Source organism: Balaenoptera acutorostrata, chromosome 1 (genome assembly GCF_949987535.1).
Source record: "Balaenoptera acutorostrata chromosome 1, mBalAcu1.1, whole genome shotgun sequence".
Classification (NCBI taxonomy): domain Eukaryota; kingdom Metazoa; phylum Chordata; class Mammalia; order Artiodactyla; family Balaenopteridae; genus Balaenoptera; species Balaenoptera acutorostrata.
The window spans coordinates 37,529,566-37,547,165 of record NC_080064.1 but is presented as its reverse complement, the minus strand read 5'-3'; the positions used below and the strand labels follow the sequence as shown (position 1 = coordinate 37,547,165).

At 36.6% G+C, this 17,600-nt stretch overlaps 1 protein-coding gene across 1 annotated transcript in view; it reads left to right on the top strand.

Annotated features, from left to right (window-relative positions):
- Positions 1-17,600, top strand: part of ZSWIM5 (zinc finger SWIM-type containing 5) — a 262,034-nt gene that overhangs the window by 240,975 nt on the left and 3,459 nt on the right. The window contains exons 12-13 of the mRNA XM_007164766.2: positions 16,703-16,866; positions 17,366-17,447. Coding sequence (XP_007164828.2) covers positions 16,703-16,866; positions 17,366-17,447 — 246 coding nt within the window. The remainder of the gene's footprint in view (positions 1-16,702; positions 16,867-17,365; positions 17,448-17,600) is intronic.

Below are 17,600 nucleotides of genomic sequence, written 5' to 3'. Positions count from 1 at the left end.
TTACATAGTTTCAAAGTATCTCTCTACAAATTTGGGATGATGAGAAAGTTCTGGAAATAGTGGTGATGGTTGCACAACAATGTGAATGTCTTTAATGTCACTGAGTTGTACCCTTAAATGGTTAAAATGGTAAATTTTATTATGCATATTTTACCACAGTGAAAAGAAAAGAGTAAATAGAAATGAATTTCAAAGAAATTGAATTGGCAGTTAAAAACCTTTGAAAGAAAAGAAAGAAAATCCAGGACTAAATGGTAAATTCTACCAAACATTTAAGGAAAACATAACAATTCTGTATAAACTCTTGCAGAAAATTGAAGAGGAGGAAATATTTCCCAGCTCAGTCTATAAAATCAGTATTATCCTGACACCAAAATCAGACAAAAACTATTATAAAAAAGAAAACTCAGAATAATATCTCTCATGAGCATAGGTGCAAAAATTCTTAATAAAAATTTTAACAGATTGAATCCAATAATGTATAAAAAAGGATAATATATTGTAATAAGTAAGGTTTACCCCCAAGAATGCAAGGCTGGTTTAACATTCAAAAATCAATCACTGTATTTCACCATACTAATAGAGTAAAAAAGAATACCCATATGATCATCTCAGTAATATGGAAAAAGAACCTGATAAAATCCAACATTTATTCCTAATAAAAACAATTAAAACCCTCAACAAACTAGGAATAGAAGGGAACTTCTTCAGCATGATAAAGGGCATCTATGATACAGCTACCCTTATACTTAATGGTAAAAGATTGAATGTTTTCTTCTTAACATCAAAAACAAGGCAAAGATGTTTACTTTCACCTCTTCTATTTCAATATCATACCAATGATTTTAGCCAGTACAATAAAACACTAAAAAGAAGTAAAAGATATCCAGATTAAAAAGGAAGAAGTAAAACTGTCTTTATTCTCTAATGACATTGATTGTCTATGTAGAAAATCCTATGGAGTCTACAAAAAGCTATTAGAACTAATAATAGATTTAGCAATGTTTCAGGGTACAAGATCAATATGCAAAAATCAATGGTATTTCAATATACCAGCAACAAACAATCAGAAACTGAAATTTTTAAAATTATCACTATAACATCAAGAAAACATGAAATACTTGAGAATAAACCTAGCAAAATATGTACAAGAAAATCATATACAATGAAAATCATAAAACATTGCTGAGAGAAATTAAAGAAGAGAAATTAAAGAAAACCTAAATAAATGGGACATACTGCACTCATGGATTGGAAGACAGTATTATTAAGATGTTGATTCTCTACAATTTGACATATAGATTCAGTGCTATCCAAATCAAAATCCTAACAGGCTTTTTTGAGTAGAAATCGATAATCTGGTTCTGAAATTCGTATGGAAATTCAAAGGACCTAGAGTAGCCAGAAACAACTTTGTGAAAGAAAAATAAAGTGGGACGACTAACACCACCTGATTTCAAGACTTATTATTAAAGCTGTAGTAATCAGCAAAGGGTTATTGGTGTAAAGATACACAAATAGATCAGTGAAAGAAAATAGAGTCCCAAAACAGATCCACATATATGTGGCCAATCTATTTCAATAAAGGGGCAAAGCCAATTCAGTTGAAGAAAATGAAGGTCTTTCAACAAGTGGTAAAACATATACAAAAATTAGCTCATGATGGATCAAGGACCTAAATGTAAAACCTAAAACTATAAAACTTTTAGAAGAAAACACATCAACAGGTGAATGGATAAAAACTGTGATATAACCATACAGTAGAATACTACTCAGTAATGAAAAGGAACAATCTAGTGATACATACTACAACATGGATGAATCTCAAAATAATTATGCTGAGTGAAAGAAGCCAGACCAAAGAAAAAACAGTGCCTATTGTATTATTCCATTTATGTAAAATTCTAGAAATGCACACTATGGTGACAGAAAGATGATCAGCAGTTTCCTGAGAATGGGAGCTGGGGCAGGTTAGGATGGAAGGGAAGAAGGCATTACCAAGGGTCCCAAGGAAACTTTGGGGCAATGGATATGTCATCAGTAATGGGTCAAGTCACAATCATATATTACCTAACAGGAAGGAATAAGAATTCAGTATCACTTCTTTTATATTACACCAAAAATGCAAACCTCCATCTAATCATGAGGAAACATTAGGCATACCCATATTGAAGGACATTCTACAAAATAACCAGTCTAATCTGCAAAGGTGTCAAGGTTATGAATGTCAAGGGAAGACTCAGGAATTTTTCCAAATTGTCAAAGACTAAAGAGACATGACAAACTAAACGTAACACATGATCTTGTATAAAATCTATATGTGTTTATACAAGATCACGTGTTGCATTTAGTTTGTCATGCCTCCTTTGGTTGTAGTAATACATCAATATAAATTTCCTGATGTTGATAGTTATGTGGCAGGTATGTCGAAGATGTCCTTGTTTGCCAGAAATAGACTGCAGAGTTCAGGAGTGATTGTGTATCAAATCAGTTACTTACTTTCAAATGGTTCGGGGGGAAGAAAATTATGATGCTTGTAGTATTCTTGAAACTTCTCTTTGAGTTTGAAATTATTTCAAAATAAAAGAAAACATTTTGATAAAACATTGTGTTTGCAAAGGTGTAGAGTGGGAGTATAGATTGGTAATACTTTGTGGAGGGCAATTTGGCATATCTATCAAAATTACAATGTACATGTCCTTTGACCCAGCAACTTCACTTCCAGGATTTTATCTTACAAATATATTTATACAAATGTGAAATGGTATTTGTACAAAGTTATTCACTCCAATCTTGTTTGCAACTGCAAAATACTTGAAACATTCTAAATAGCCATCAATAGGAGACTGATTAAATATATTACTTTAGCTCCAAAATCTCTTAACATGGAATTCCCAAACCTGAAAAACTTTGAAAATCCAAAGTTTTTTCTAAGTTGCCAGCAAAACCTGGCCTCAGCTGTTATGAGGCATTAGTTGCTTCTCAACACTCTTACCAGTCACAGACATCTCTGCTGTTCACTAATATTGTTTGCCTTTTTCGTTTAGATGGTTGTTATTTTGTCAGTTTGAGTTTAATTGCCCTGTAAAAAATGCCCAGAAAATTGAAGATACTCCTGTGGGTAAGAATAAGAAGCAAAGGAAGCATCTGTCATTAACAATAGCACAGAAAACAGAGTTAGTGCAAAGTTTGATCAGGTATGTCTATGAGACATCTTACTAAAGAATAAGGTATGGGAATTAACACCACATATGACTTGAAATAATAGAAGGACAAAGAGTTGAAGTTTTACAGGGACAACAATGACCAGAACTAATGAAGAACAGAAATTGTTCAGAGGGCAAAAAATGAAGATATTGACACGACCATGATTGAATGGATTCAACAATGAAGCAATGTGAATATGCCACTGACTGGTTTGTTGTTCATGAAACAAGCTAGATTATGCCATGGAAGACTGAACCTTTATGGTGAGTATAGAATATCAGAAGATTGGCTGCATGGGACTTCCCTGGCTGTCCAGTGGCTAAGACTCCACATTCCCAATGCAGGGGGGCCAGGTTCGATCCCTGGTCAGGGAACTAGATCCCACATGCAGCAACTAAAGATCCCGCATGCCGCAACAAAGATCCCTTATGCCTCAACTAAGACCCAGTGCAGCCAAATAAATAAATTTTTTTTTTTTTAAAAAAAAAAGGAGATTGGCTGCAGAAATTTCAGAAGCATCACGGTATAAAATATCTGGACAACTATGATGAAATAGCTTCTTTTCGTGAAGAAGATGAAAATTATATTGACAGTTTGTTAAGGTAATTTTTATTGAAAACCTTAGTCTCAAACATGTATATACAGTGGATGAAACAGCTTTGTTCTGTTCTGTTTTCTTTAAGAAAAAAAAATTAACAATGATTGATGAGCAAGCAAGAGGTTTTAAGGACTCTAAGCACAGGTTGAAAGTTCTGGGATGTGCCAATGCAGCAGACAGGTAAAGCTAGAAAAAGCCAACATCCACAATGGTTCAAAGTTGTTCAGGGAATTCCCTGGCAGTCCAGTGGTTAGGACTCCGTGCTTTCATTGCCATGGGCCCAGGTTCAATCCCTGGTGAGGGAACTAAGATCACACAAGCCGTGCGACGCAGCCAAAAAAAAAAAAAAATTGTTCACGATTTATTTGTTAGTATGTAAACAAAAAAGCATGGGTAATCGAAGAGATAATTTCTACCTGGCTTAATAATCTGTACCAATGGCATGAGCTTATTGCACACAAGCTGGAATGGAAGAAAACTATACTCATTCCTGGACCACTGTTCCACACACATGCCTCATGAACTTCTTGTGACCAAGAAATTTTACTCCCAGGGAAGAGCAAATATAAATATTTATTTGTTTTCATACTAGATACTTGCAGCAGGTAACTCCCAAGTCTTTCTAAGAGAGTTATTGTAGAAGCTTGTTCAGGTATACCTTAATTATGCCATTTACACAGTTGCTGATACTTAGAGAAGCCCCTACAATGAGAAGCCCACGCACTGCAATGAAGAGTAGCCCCCACTCGCCGCAACTAGAGAAAGCCTGTGCACAGCAATGAAGACCCAACACAGCCTAAATAAATAAATAAATAAATAAATAAATAAATAAATAAATAAAACATGACTTGGAGGGGCTTCCCTTGTGGCGCAATGTTTAGGAATCCACCTGCCAGTGCAGGGGACATGGGTTCAATCCCTGGTCTGGGAAGATAACCACATGCTGCAGAGCAACTAAGCCCACGCACTGCAACTACTGAAGCCCGTGCATTCTAGGGCCCACATGCCACAACTACTGAGCCTGTGTGCTGCAACTACTGAAACCCATGCACCTAGAACCCGCACTCCGCAACAAGAGAAGCCACTGCAATGAGAAGCCTGCGCACAGCAACAAAGAGTAGCCCCCGCTCGCTGCAACTAGAGAAAGCCCGTGTGCAGCAACAAAGACCCAATGCAGCCAAAAACAAAAACAAACATGACTTGGAAGCTTGTTAGAAATGCAAATTCCCAGACCCAACTAACTCTAGACCTACTGAATCAAAATCTCTGTGGGTATAGCCCAAGAATCTTATGCCTTAAACAATTCTTCAGATGACATTTATGCCAACTAAGGTTGTAGAAGCACTGAGTTAGAACAAGGTGACATCAAAAAAATACTGAATATTATAAGTTATATACCTGTTGTTCATTCCTTGCAAGATAGAAAAATTGCTAAAATAGTGTTAACCCAAATAAGCATGAGGCTAGTAATGATGACAATGATGAGGTGTAACACAGATGAAAAATAATCTCCATAGACAGTATGGGGGAAATGTATGAGCAGTTAATTGGCCTTGAATAACATGCATTTATCATTGAAAAAGGGATTATTGCTGCTTACTTAATTGGAAGAGACTGCTTATATAAAAATCTATGTTAATGAGACACATTATCCTAGAAGTACACCTTTTTTAAGGCCATCTATTGTAGTTGCTTCATCATTAAAGAATCTCTATCCTGACCCATCATTAAATATCCAACTCTAATCTTTCGTGACAATAATAGCAGTGCAGATGAAGCCTTTTGTCCAAGATCCTCAAGAAACCAAATGGAAGAAGTATTTATTGTATGCATATGTACAGATGCTTAGCTTGGTTTGAGGTTTTATTGAATGTTTTCCTTAGAAATAAAAGAGTACCAAGTATTCATGGTCTGTATCACACTATTTCATTCATCAGTTTGTTACTGTATCAAAAAACTACAATACTAATTTTGCTATTTATCCTACCTAGTGTGAATATTCATACTTTCATTGCACAAATAGTAATGTGTTTAATTATGGGATGCTGCCTCAGACCTCCTGTATTATATATAATATATGCACAAATTATCTGTATATAACTTTAAAAATAATGAATTCCAAATGTATTCCAAACCCAGGGGTTTTGAATAAGCAGTTGTGGACCTATAAGTACATAAATGGGATACTATGCAGCCATTTAAAAGAACAAGAATCTCTTTATGTACTGATGTGGAATAATATCCAAGATATACTGATATGTAGGGAAAAAATGACATGTAAATCTGTATATACTATGCTACCATTTGTGGATTTTTTTTAAAGGAGAGGAAATAAAGTATTTCCTTGTTATGCACAGAATATCCTGGAAGGTAAAACAAAAACTATTGGTTGTGTACTGGGTTAAAATTGGATGAATGTGGGTCAGAGGTAAGGGGAAGAAAGAATTTTTCATTATTTACCTTTTGTATCTTTTCAACATTGAACCATGTGAATATTTCCAAAATTTTAAATTATAAATGTAAAAAGAAACATCTCAAATTGAAATGCAAAAATTAAAAAAGAATGGGGGTGGGGGAACCCAGAACAGAATATCTGAGAACTGTAAGACAATTACAAAAGATATATTTTGGGTTGGCCAAATAAGATGTTATGGAAAAAACCTGAATGAACTTTTTGACCAACCCAATAACATATGCAGTATATTCTGCAATACCCGAAGGAGAAGAAAGAAAAGAGCAGAGGAAATATTTGAAGTAATAATGGCTGAGAATTTTCCAAAATTAGTGACAGAAACCAGAACACAGATCCAGGAAGCTCAGAGAACACCAAGTAGGATGAATACCAAAAAATTTTCTCCTAGCCATGTCCTATTCAAACTGCAGAAAATCAAAAACCAGGAGAAAATCTCAAAAGAAGACAGAGAACAAGACAACCTTACCTATAGAGAAACAAGGATAAGAATTACATCAACTTGGGCTTCCCTGGTCGCGCAGTGGTTGAGAATCTGCCTGCCAATGCAGGGGACACGGGTTCGAGCCCTGGTCTGGGAAGATCCCACATGCTGCAGAGCAACTGGGCCCGTGAGCCACAACCGCTGAGCCTGCGCGTCTGGAGCCTGTGCTCCGCAACAAGAGAGGCCGCGACAGTGAGAGGCCCGTGCACCGCGATGAAGTGTGGGCCCCGCTTGCCGCAACTAGAGAAAGCCCTCACACAGAAACGAAGACCCAACACAGCCAAAAATTAATTAATTAATTAATTTTTAAAAAAAAGAATTACATCAACTTCACTTTATAAACCATGCAAGCAAGAGGGAGTGAAGTGAAATATTTAAAATGTTGCAAGAAAAAACCACCAACCTAGAATTCAGTATCCAAATAAATTGGCCTTCAAAAGTAAAGGAGAAATAAAGACTGTCTCAGACAAAGGCTGTAGACAATAAATTGCAAGAAATCCTTCACAGGGAAGAAAAATGATATAGAGCTGAAACTCAAATCTTTGTGAAGAAAGGAAGAGTGTTAGAGAAGGAATAAATAAAGGTAAAATAAATCCTTTGGGTTTTCTAAAAAATTCTTAATTGAACTAATAGATAACTGCCTGTTCAAAATAATAATAGCAATGTATTGGGTTACTATAGCTTAAAGATAAATGAAAGCAATGATGTTATAGACAGAGGGAAGAATTGGGAATACTATTATAAGGTACCTTATGAAGTGGTATAGTTATTTGAAAATGGACTTATATTAGTTGTAAATGTATACTGCCACTCTAGGGCAAACACTAAAGTAATTTTTTGAAGAAACAGAATCGTGAGAAGAGAAAATTGAATTATGTAAAATGCTCAGTTTAAAACAGAGAAGGCAGAAAAGAGGAAAGTTTGTTGGGTTTTTTTTAAAAGAAAGAAACAAGTGCAGTGAATAAAAAACAGTTACAAATATGGTAGATATTAATCCAAATATATCAATAATCATTTTAAATGTCTTTTAAATGTCTTTTAAATGGTCTAAATACACCAATTAAAAGACAGACTGGAGAACTTACATAGTAAAAATTATTTCTATTTTCTTGATTTATTGTAAGTTTCTTTGTGGTAACAATCCCTCTCAGCATATTTTAATGACATATACCTAGTGACTAATCAACAAACACTAGTCTATAATAGAAACAATGGTTGACCTACTGCATTTACATGGCTATCTGTAGGGATACTTACGAAGTATTTATCACCAATGCCACTTGCTAGCAATTACTCAATTTTCCATGTCAGCATAATTTTAATAAATTTTTTATCCCAAAAGAGAATGATTGCTTCCTCCCCCAAGAATTTACAGTAGAATTTTTTGCCTTCTTGTTTATGGGGAAAAAAATAAAAGGAAATTTTGAGATTAAAAAAAAAAAAAGACAGACTGGAAAAGAAAAAGTTAATTCCCTGGTGGTCCAGTGGTTAGGACTCCATGCTTCCACTGCAGGGGGCCAGGTTTGATCCCTGGTTGGGGAACTAAGATCCTGCAAGCCACATGGCTCGGCCGGGCGGGAAAAAAAAAACAGACAGACTGACAGTGGATTTAAAAAAAAAAAAAAAAAAGACCCAACTATATGTTGTCTACAAGAAACCCAGTTTAAATATAAAGACACAGATAGAGTGAAAGTAAAGGGAAGGGATCGATGACCTAAATATAAGAGCTAAAGCCATAAATTTCATAAGAGAAAACATAGGAGTAAATCTTCATGACCTTGGATATGGCAGTAGAGTCTTAGATTATGATACCAAAAGCATGAGCAGCAAAAGAAAAGAGTAAATTGGACCTCATCAAAATTAAAAACTTTTGTTCATCAAAGGACATTATCAAGAAAGTGAAAAGACAACTTAAAGGATGGGAGAAAATATTTATAAATTTTATATCTATTTGGAAATAGATGGTGCTGGTATTTACACAATGAATGGTATTTCACAATGGTGAATATGATTAACACCACTCAATTGTACACTTTAAAACAGTTAAAATAGCAAGTTTTATTATATATATATATATTTTTTGGTTTTTTTACCACAATTAATAGATAGGCAGTGTTAAAACAAGCAAATACACCCTAAGTACAAACAAACACTGAACAGCACTGGGCTTCATTTATATCCTGTACCTTTAGGCAGATATTTAATTCTTCTGTGACTGAGTTTGTATGCTTTACCTTTCCATACATTTTGAACTAAAAACAGAGGCCAGGGCTTAAACAAATAAACCACACATATGAGGTGTTGTCAGCACTCTGGCCCCCACTTTCCATACCTTGGAGACTCACTATCAAACCAGCTGCACTGAAGGCAGGAAGAGTCTGGAAAAGATATTCTCTCAGGAAAGCATGCATACTAGTTGAGCCAGTTTGTTATTTTCATCTTAAAAACTGTTTCTTAACCACAGTCAGATTCCTTCAACAACAACTAAGTAAAGTATGGAGAAAGGTATACCATGTTAACACAAATCAAGAGAAAGCAGGAATGCCTATGTTAATCAAACAAAGCAGACTTCAGTACATGGGAAATTATTAGGGATAAAGAGGGGCATTACAGGGCTTCCCTGGTGGCGCAGTGGTTAAGGATCCACCTGCCAATGCAGGGGACACGGGTTCGAGCCCTGGTCCGGGAAGATCTCACATGCCGCAGAGCAGCTAAGCCTGTGTGCCACAACTACTGAGCCTGAACTCTAGAGTCTGCGAGCCTAGAACCCATGCTCTACAACAAGAGAAGCCACCGCAATGAGAAGCCCGCACACCGCAATGAAGAGTAGCCCCCACTCACCGCATCTAGAGAAAGCCCATGCACAGCAACAAAGACCCAACGCAGCCAAAAATTAATTGATTAATTAATTAATTTTTAAAAAGAGGGGCATTACATAGTGATAAAGGGGTCAGTTCTCCAAGAAATCATAATAATCCTTAATCTATATGCATTTAACAACAAAGCATCAAAATATGTGAGGCAAAAACCTGATAGAACTGCAAGGAGAAATGGAAAAATCCACTGAGAATTCACAATACCTCTATCAGTAATTGATAGATCAGGCAGGCAGAAAATCAGTAAGGTATACTTGAACTGAACAGCACCATCAATTAACTGGATCTAATTAACACTGGTAAAATACTTCCTCAAACAACAGTAGAATACACATTCTTTTCAAGCTCACATGTAACATTCACCAAGATAGACCACATTCTGGACCATAACATACACCTCAGTAAATTTAGAAGAACAGAAATCATACAAAGTATACTCTCAGGTCACAGTGGAATTAAACTAGAAATTAAGAACAGAAGGATAACTGAAAAAAATCCCCCAAAATATGGAGTTTAAACAACACACTTCTAAGTAACACATGGATCAAAGATGACGTCTTGAGAAATTTTTAAATATTTTGAACTAAATGAAAGTTAAAATACAACTAATCAGAAATGTAGGATGCAGTGAAAGCAGTGCTTGGAGGGAAATTTTATAGCGTTAAATGCAAACGTTAGAAAAGGAATATTTGCAACCAATAATCTATTACCTCACACCTGTTAGAATGGCTATTATCAAAAAGATAAGAGATGTGGAGTGTACTGTTGGTGGGAATGTAAATTGGTATAGCCACTCTGGAAAAAGTATAGAGGTTTCTCAAAAAATTAAAAAATAGAAATACCATGTATGGTCCAGCAATCCCACATCTGGGCATATATCCAAAGGAAATGAAATCACTATCTCAAAGAGATATCTGCACTCCCATGTTAATTGCATTGCAGCATTATTCACAATAGCCAAGATTAGGAAACAATGTGTCTGTTGACAGATGAATGGATAAAGAAAAAGTAGTATATATACAGACATGTACATACACACATACACACACAATGGAATATTATTCAAACATAAAAAGGAAATCCAGTCATTTGCAACTTTGAGGGCATTATGCTAAGTGAAATAAGTCAGAGAAAGACAAATGTATGATCTCACATATGTGAGAATCTAAAAAAAGCTGAACTATAGAAACAGTAGATTGGTGGTTGACAGGGGGTAGGGGGTGGGAGAAATGGGGTGATGTTGGTCAAAGGATACAAACATCCAGTTATATGAATAAGTTCCTGGGATCTAATATGGTGACTATAGTTAACATGGTGACTATAGTTAACTGTATTGTATACTTGAAATTTGCTAAAAGAGTAGATCTTAAATGTTCTGGCCTCAATGAAAAAAAAGAAAAAGGTAACTGTGAGGTGATGAATATGTTAACTAACCTTATCGTGGTAATCATTTGCAATAAATATATCAAGTCACATTATACACCTTAAACTAACACAATATTATATGTCAATTATGTCTCAATAAAGGTGAGAGGGAATAAAATAAAATAAGCTTCCACCTTAGAAAACTAGAGAAAGAAGAGCAAAGCTGGCACAAAAAAAAAAAAAAAAGATAATAAAAATTAGAGCAGAAATCAATGAAACTGAAAATAGGAAAACATGAGAAAATCAAAGAAAGCAAAAGCTGGTTCTTTCTAAAGATCAATAAAACTGATAAACCTCTAGCCAGGCTAGCCAAAAAACAAAAACAAACAAATAAAAAAAGACGACATAAATTACTAATATCTTAAATGAAAAGAGGGACCATCATTATTGATCCATGGATGTTAAAAGGATAATGAAGGAATATTATGAAAAACCATATTCTCTAAAATTTGATATCTTAGATGATAAAACAGACCAATTCCTTGAAAAACACAATCTACCAAAACTCACACATGGAGAAATAAATAATAAATAAATAAATCTTGGCCTATATCTGTTAAAGAAATTGAATCAGTAATCTTCCAAACAGAAAGCACTTGGCCCAGGTGATTTCACTGGTGAGTTCTATCAAATACTTGAAAAAAATGATACCAACTCTCTGCAGTCTCTTCCAGAAAATAGAAGCAGAGAGAACACTTCCTAACTCATCCTACGAGGCCAGCATTACCTAATACCAAAACCAGATAAAGACAGTACAAAAAAGGAGAACTACAGACTAATATCACTCATGGACATAAATGCAAAAAATCCTCAACAAAATATTAGCAAACTGAATCCAACAAAGTGTGAAAAGAATTATACACCATGACCAAGTGGGATTTATTCCAGGAATGCAAGGCTGATTCAGCACTTGAAAATCAATTAATGTAATCCATCACATCCACAAGCTAAAGAAGAAAGATCATAGATTATACTAATAGACACAGGAAAAAAACATTAACAAAGGCCAACACCTATTCATGATTTAAAAAAAAAAAAAACCTCTCAGCAAATTACGAATAGAGGAGAACTGATTCAACTTTATAAAGAACATCTAAAAAGAACCTCCAGCTACCATCATATTTAATGGAGAGAACATAGATGCTTTCCCCTGAAGATCAGAAATAGGACAAGAATGTCACCTCTCACCACTCTCATTCAACATTATACGGGAAGTCCTAGCTAATGCTAAAGACAAGAAAGGAAAGAAAAGGTATATAGGTTGGAAAGGAAGAAATAAAACTGTCTTTGTTTGCAGATGACTTGATTGTCTATGTTAAATCCCAAAGAATCAAGAACAAACTGGAACTAATGACTGATTATGGTAAGGTTGCAGGATACAAGGGTAATATACAAAAGTCAATTGCTTTCCTATATACCAGCAATGAACAGTTGGAATTTTAAGTTAAAAACCACAATACCATTTACATTAGGACCCCTCAAAAAAGTACTAAGAAAAATCTAACAGAATATGTACAAGATCTATATGAGGAAAATGATAAAACTTTGAGGAAAGAAATCAAAGAAGATCTAAATGAATAGATATTCCATGTCCATAAATAGGAAGACTCAATACTGTTATTATGTCAGTGCTTCCTAACTTGATCTATAAATTCAGTAGTACAGTCTCAACCAAAATCCTAGCATTTTATTTTGTGGATATCGACAAACTCTCTTTATATGGGAAAGCAAAAAACCTAGAATAGCCAATACAATATTGAAGAACAAAGTTGGAGAACTAACACCATCTGACTTCAAGACAATATAAAGCTACAGTAATCAAATAGTGTGGTATTGGCAAAAGAATAGACAAATAGTTCAATGGAACAGAATATAGAGCTCAGAAATAGACCCACACAAATATAGTCAACTGATCTTTGACAGAGGAGAAAAGGACAGTCTTTTCAACAAATGGTACTGGAAGAACTGTACATCCACATTTTAAAAAATGAATATAGACACTGACCTTACACCTTTCACAAAAATTAATTCAAAATGTATCAGACATAAAGGTAAAGCACAAAATTATAAAACTTCTAGAAGATAACACAGGAGAAAATCTAGGTGACCTTGGGTTTGGCAATAACTTTTTTTTTTGGCCACGCCGTGCAGCTTGTGGGATCTTAGTTCCAGGACCAGGGATCAAACCTGGGCCCCCTGCAGTGGAAGCGTGGAGTCCTAACCACTGGACCGCCAGGGAATTCCCAGCAATAAATTTTTAGATACAACACCAAAATTACAATCCATGAAAGAAAACATTGATAAGTAGGACGTCATTAAAGTTTAAAACTTATGTGAAAAACACTGAAAAGACAAGCCACAGACTGGGAGAAAATATTTGCAAAACAATATCTGATAAAGGACTTATATCCCAAATATACAAATAACTCTTAAAACTAAACAATAAGGAAAACAAACAACTGAATTTTAAAATGCACTGAAGACCTGAACTGATGCCTTACCAAACAAGATATATAGATGGCAAACAAGCATATAAAAAGATATTCAGCATGATATGTCATTTGGGGAATGCAAATTAAAACAAAAGCTAGATACCACTACATACCTATTAGAATGGCTAAAATCCAAAACACTGACAACACCAAACACTAGTGGGGATGTGGAGAAGCAGGGACTCATTCATTCCTGGTGGGAATGCAAAAGGTCCAGCCACTTTGGAAGACAGTTTGGCAGTATTTTTACAAAGCTGCACATAGTCTAACCACATGATCCAGCAATCATGTTCCTAAGTATTTACCCAAATGAGTTGGAAACTTATGTCCACACAAAAACCAGCACACAAATGTTTATAGCAGCTTTATTTGTAATTGCCAAAAACTGGAAGCAACCAAGATGCCCTGCAGTAGGTGAATGGATAAACAAACGGAGGTAGATCCATACAATGGGATATTATTTACCAATAAAAAGAAATGAGCTACCCTTCAATAAATGGTGCTGGGAAACCTGGAGAGCTACATGTAAAAGAATGAAATTAGAACGTTCTCTAACCCTATATACAAAAATAAACTCAAAATGAATCAAAGACCTAAATGTAAGACCAGAAACCATAAAACTCCTTGAAGAAAACACTCTGACATAAATCGTAGCAATGTTTTTTTGGATCTGTATCCTAAAGGAAAGGAAATAAAAGCAAAAATAAACAAATGGGACCTAATTAAACTTAACGCTTTTTGCACAGCAAAAGAAACCATCAACAAAATGAAAAGACAACCTACTGAATGGGAGAAAATATTTGCAAATAATATGACCAATAAGGGGTTAAATCCAAAATATATAAACAGCTCATAAAACCTAACATCAAAAAAAAAAAAAAACAACCTGATTAAAAGATGGGCAGAAGACCTGAATAGACATTTTTCCAAATGTCTATTTGGAATGCTCAACAGGCACATAAAAAGATGCTCAATATCATTAATCATCAGAGAAATGCAAATTAAAACCACAATGAGATAATCACCTCACACTTGTAAGAATGGCTGTCCTCAAAAAGAACACAAATAGGGCTTCCCTGGTGGCGCAGTGGTTGAGAATCTGCCTGCCAAGGAAGGTGACACAGGTTCAAGCCCTGGTCCGGGAAGATCCCACATGCTGCAAAGCGGCTGGGCCCGTGAGCCACAACTACTGAGCCTGCGCGTCTGGAGCCTGTGCTCTGCAATGGGAGAGGCCGCGACAGTGAGAGGTCCGCGCACCACGATGAAGAGTGGCCCCCACTCGCCGCAACTGGAGAAAGCCCTCACACAGAAACGAAGACCCAACACAGCCAAAAATAAATTAATTAATTAATTTTAAAAAAAAAAGAACACAAATAACAAAGGTTGGTGAGGATGTGGAAAAAAGGGAACCCTCGTACACTGTTGCTGGAAATGTAAATTGGTGCAGCCACTGTGGAAAATGATATGGAGGGTTCTCAGAAAACTAAAAATAGAAATACGATATGACCCAGCAATTCCACTCCTGGGTATATATCCAAAAAATATTAAAACACTAATTCAAAAAGATACATGTACCCCAGTGTTCATAGCAGCATCATTTACAATAGCCAAGAAATGGAAGCACCCTAAGTGTCCATCAACAGATGAATGGATAAAGAAGAGATGGTACACCACCTAGAGGGGTGGGATAGGGAGGGTGGGAAGGAGACGCAAGAGGGAGGGGATATGGGGATATATGTATATGTATAGCTGATTCACTTTGTTATACAGCTGAAACTAACACAACAATGTAAAGCAATTATACTCCAATAAAGATGTTTAAAAAAGAAGAGATGGTATAGATAGATACACAATGGAATACTGCTCAGCCATAAAAAAGAACAAAATTTTGCCATTTGCAACAACATGGATGGACTTGGAGGGTGTTCTGCTAAGTAAATTAAGTCAGACAGAGAAAGACAAATATTGTATGATAGCACTTTTATGTGAAATCTAAAAAAATACAACAAACTAGTGAATATAACAGAAAAGAAACAGACTCACAGATATAGAGACCAAACTTGTGGGGAATTCCCTGGTGGTCCAGTGGTTAGGACTCCGTGCTCTCACTGACAAGGGCCCGGGTTCAATCCCTGGTCAGGGAACTAAGATCCCACGAGCCACGCAGTGTGGCCAAAAAAAACACAAAGTCTATTAAATGTTTTAATTGTTTTTAAAGATGATAGAAGAAAAAAAGGTAGTCTCTCAATCCTGACACCCAAAGATAACTACTACTACTAAGACAGTGTTATAATAAATATTCCCAGATATTTCCTGTTCATATATGTGTGCACACACGTGCTGTACACACACAGACTGCTACTTATCTTTTTTATATAAAAGTAGAATCATAGATTAACTATACACAAATTTTTTATAATTCCCCCAACAACCTTAAAAGGTTATTGTTTCCATTACTTCCATGAGGTAACTGATCTGGTAAATGGCTGAACTAGGTTCACTTCCCAATGTATTTTACTCCAAAGTTTGTATACTCTTACCACTGCACCTCTTGGTAAAATGTAAGACCTACTTTTTGTTCTATCTTTACTTCACATTTACCCCCTCAGAAGATACACCAATCTTTCATATACCCTACTGCCATTATACAGTGACCTTCACGTCATATGGTACACAGGGCATTCCTGCAATGTATTCCTTGACTTTGTGCACTCATACTTGCCTACTGGATAGGAAGTGGTGGCCCAGCTCCTTTTTGCTCCAGGGAGCTGTACTGAGGAACAAACTATGGGACTGGCATACTTTTTTGGCAATAATGTGGCTTCCTTCTCCTGTATAAGTAGCTCTCAAAATTCAGGTGTTCGAGAAAATGACTTCTGGGACCTAAAGATCCTGAGGGAAAAGAGGGTGAGGGGTAGAGGCAGATGAAAAGGTGGAGAGAGGTGAATTCATGTGGGTGCCTGGGGAAGGAAGGAGCCTCCAGTGGGTTCAGTGGAGACAGAGCTTGACCACCCAGAAGAGATGGTGGCCTTCAGAAGCACTCAGTGCATTGATAGCCGCCAGTTCAACCAGTACCTGTTGTGATCAGCTGACTGTTCAGGGAAGCTTTAAAGAAGAACTTGTCCCTGCCCCTTCTCTCGGCACCTGTAGGAGACACTCTGAGGCTCCGCACAATCCTGGAAGCAATACAGAAGCACATCCATTCTTCCTCCCTCATCTTCAAACTCGCCCAAGATGCATTCAAGATTGCTACACCCACGGACAGTAGTACAGACAGCACCCTGCTCAACGTGGCCCTGGAGCTGGGGTTACAGGTATGGAGGACAAGCGGGCCATCCCCACTTTAGACTTCTGGCCTAGTGACAACTAGTAGAAGATAAGATCCCACGGGGACTGGAGTGGGCATGGGCCAGGACTGGTTCTTTCTCTGTCCCCAGGACACAGCTTCTAGGCTAGACACAAGGTAAGGACTCAACATTGGCCTCTGTTTTGAAGTTAAGGCCAGTTAAGCAGTATAGCCTTAGGCTCCACAGGGTCCCCTTCTTCTCCCTACCCCACCCCCCTTCCTCCAAGTCAAGCAAGGTGTGGTAATAAGAGCTTTATTCATTACAGGTTATCAGAGGAGTGTTCTATCTGATTGGTAGCAGGGATGGGGCAGAAATTAAACAAACCCATCTGTAGTTATCAGGGGAGAGATGGCTGTTTAAGGCACCAATAAATACTTGTTGCATAAATGAATGGCAAGGGGGAGTGGGAAGGGGGAGGTTATAGCAGTTATGCTTAGCCAACTGGGAAGGCTGCTTTTTTGCCCAGGTGATGAGGATGACCTTATCAACCCTTAACTGGAGGCGCCGAGAGATGGTGCGGTGGTTGGTGACATGTGCTACAGAAGTGGGTAAGTATCCCAGCTCCCTGTACCCCAAGGGGAAAGGATTCCTAGGCCCTACTCATGGGACAGGACGACGAATCTTTAGAGCGCTCATATTCCTATTACTGATGGCTAGGAAAGGATGAGGCTGCTGGTAGGAGAAGATGGCCTCTGTTCAGC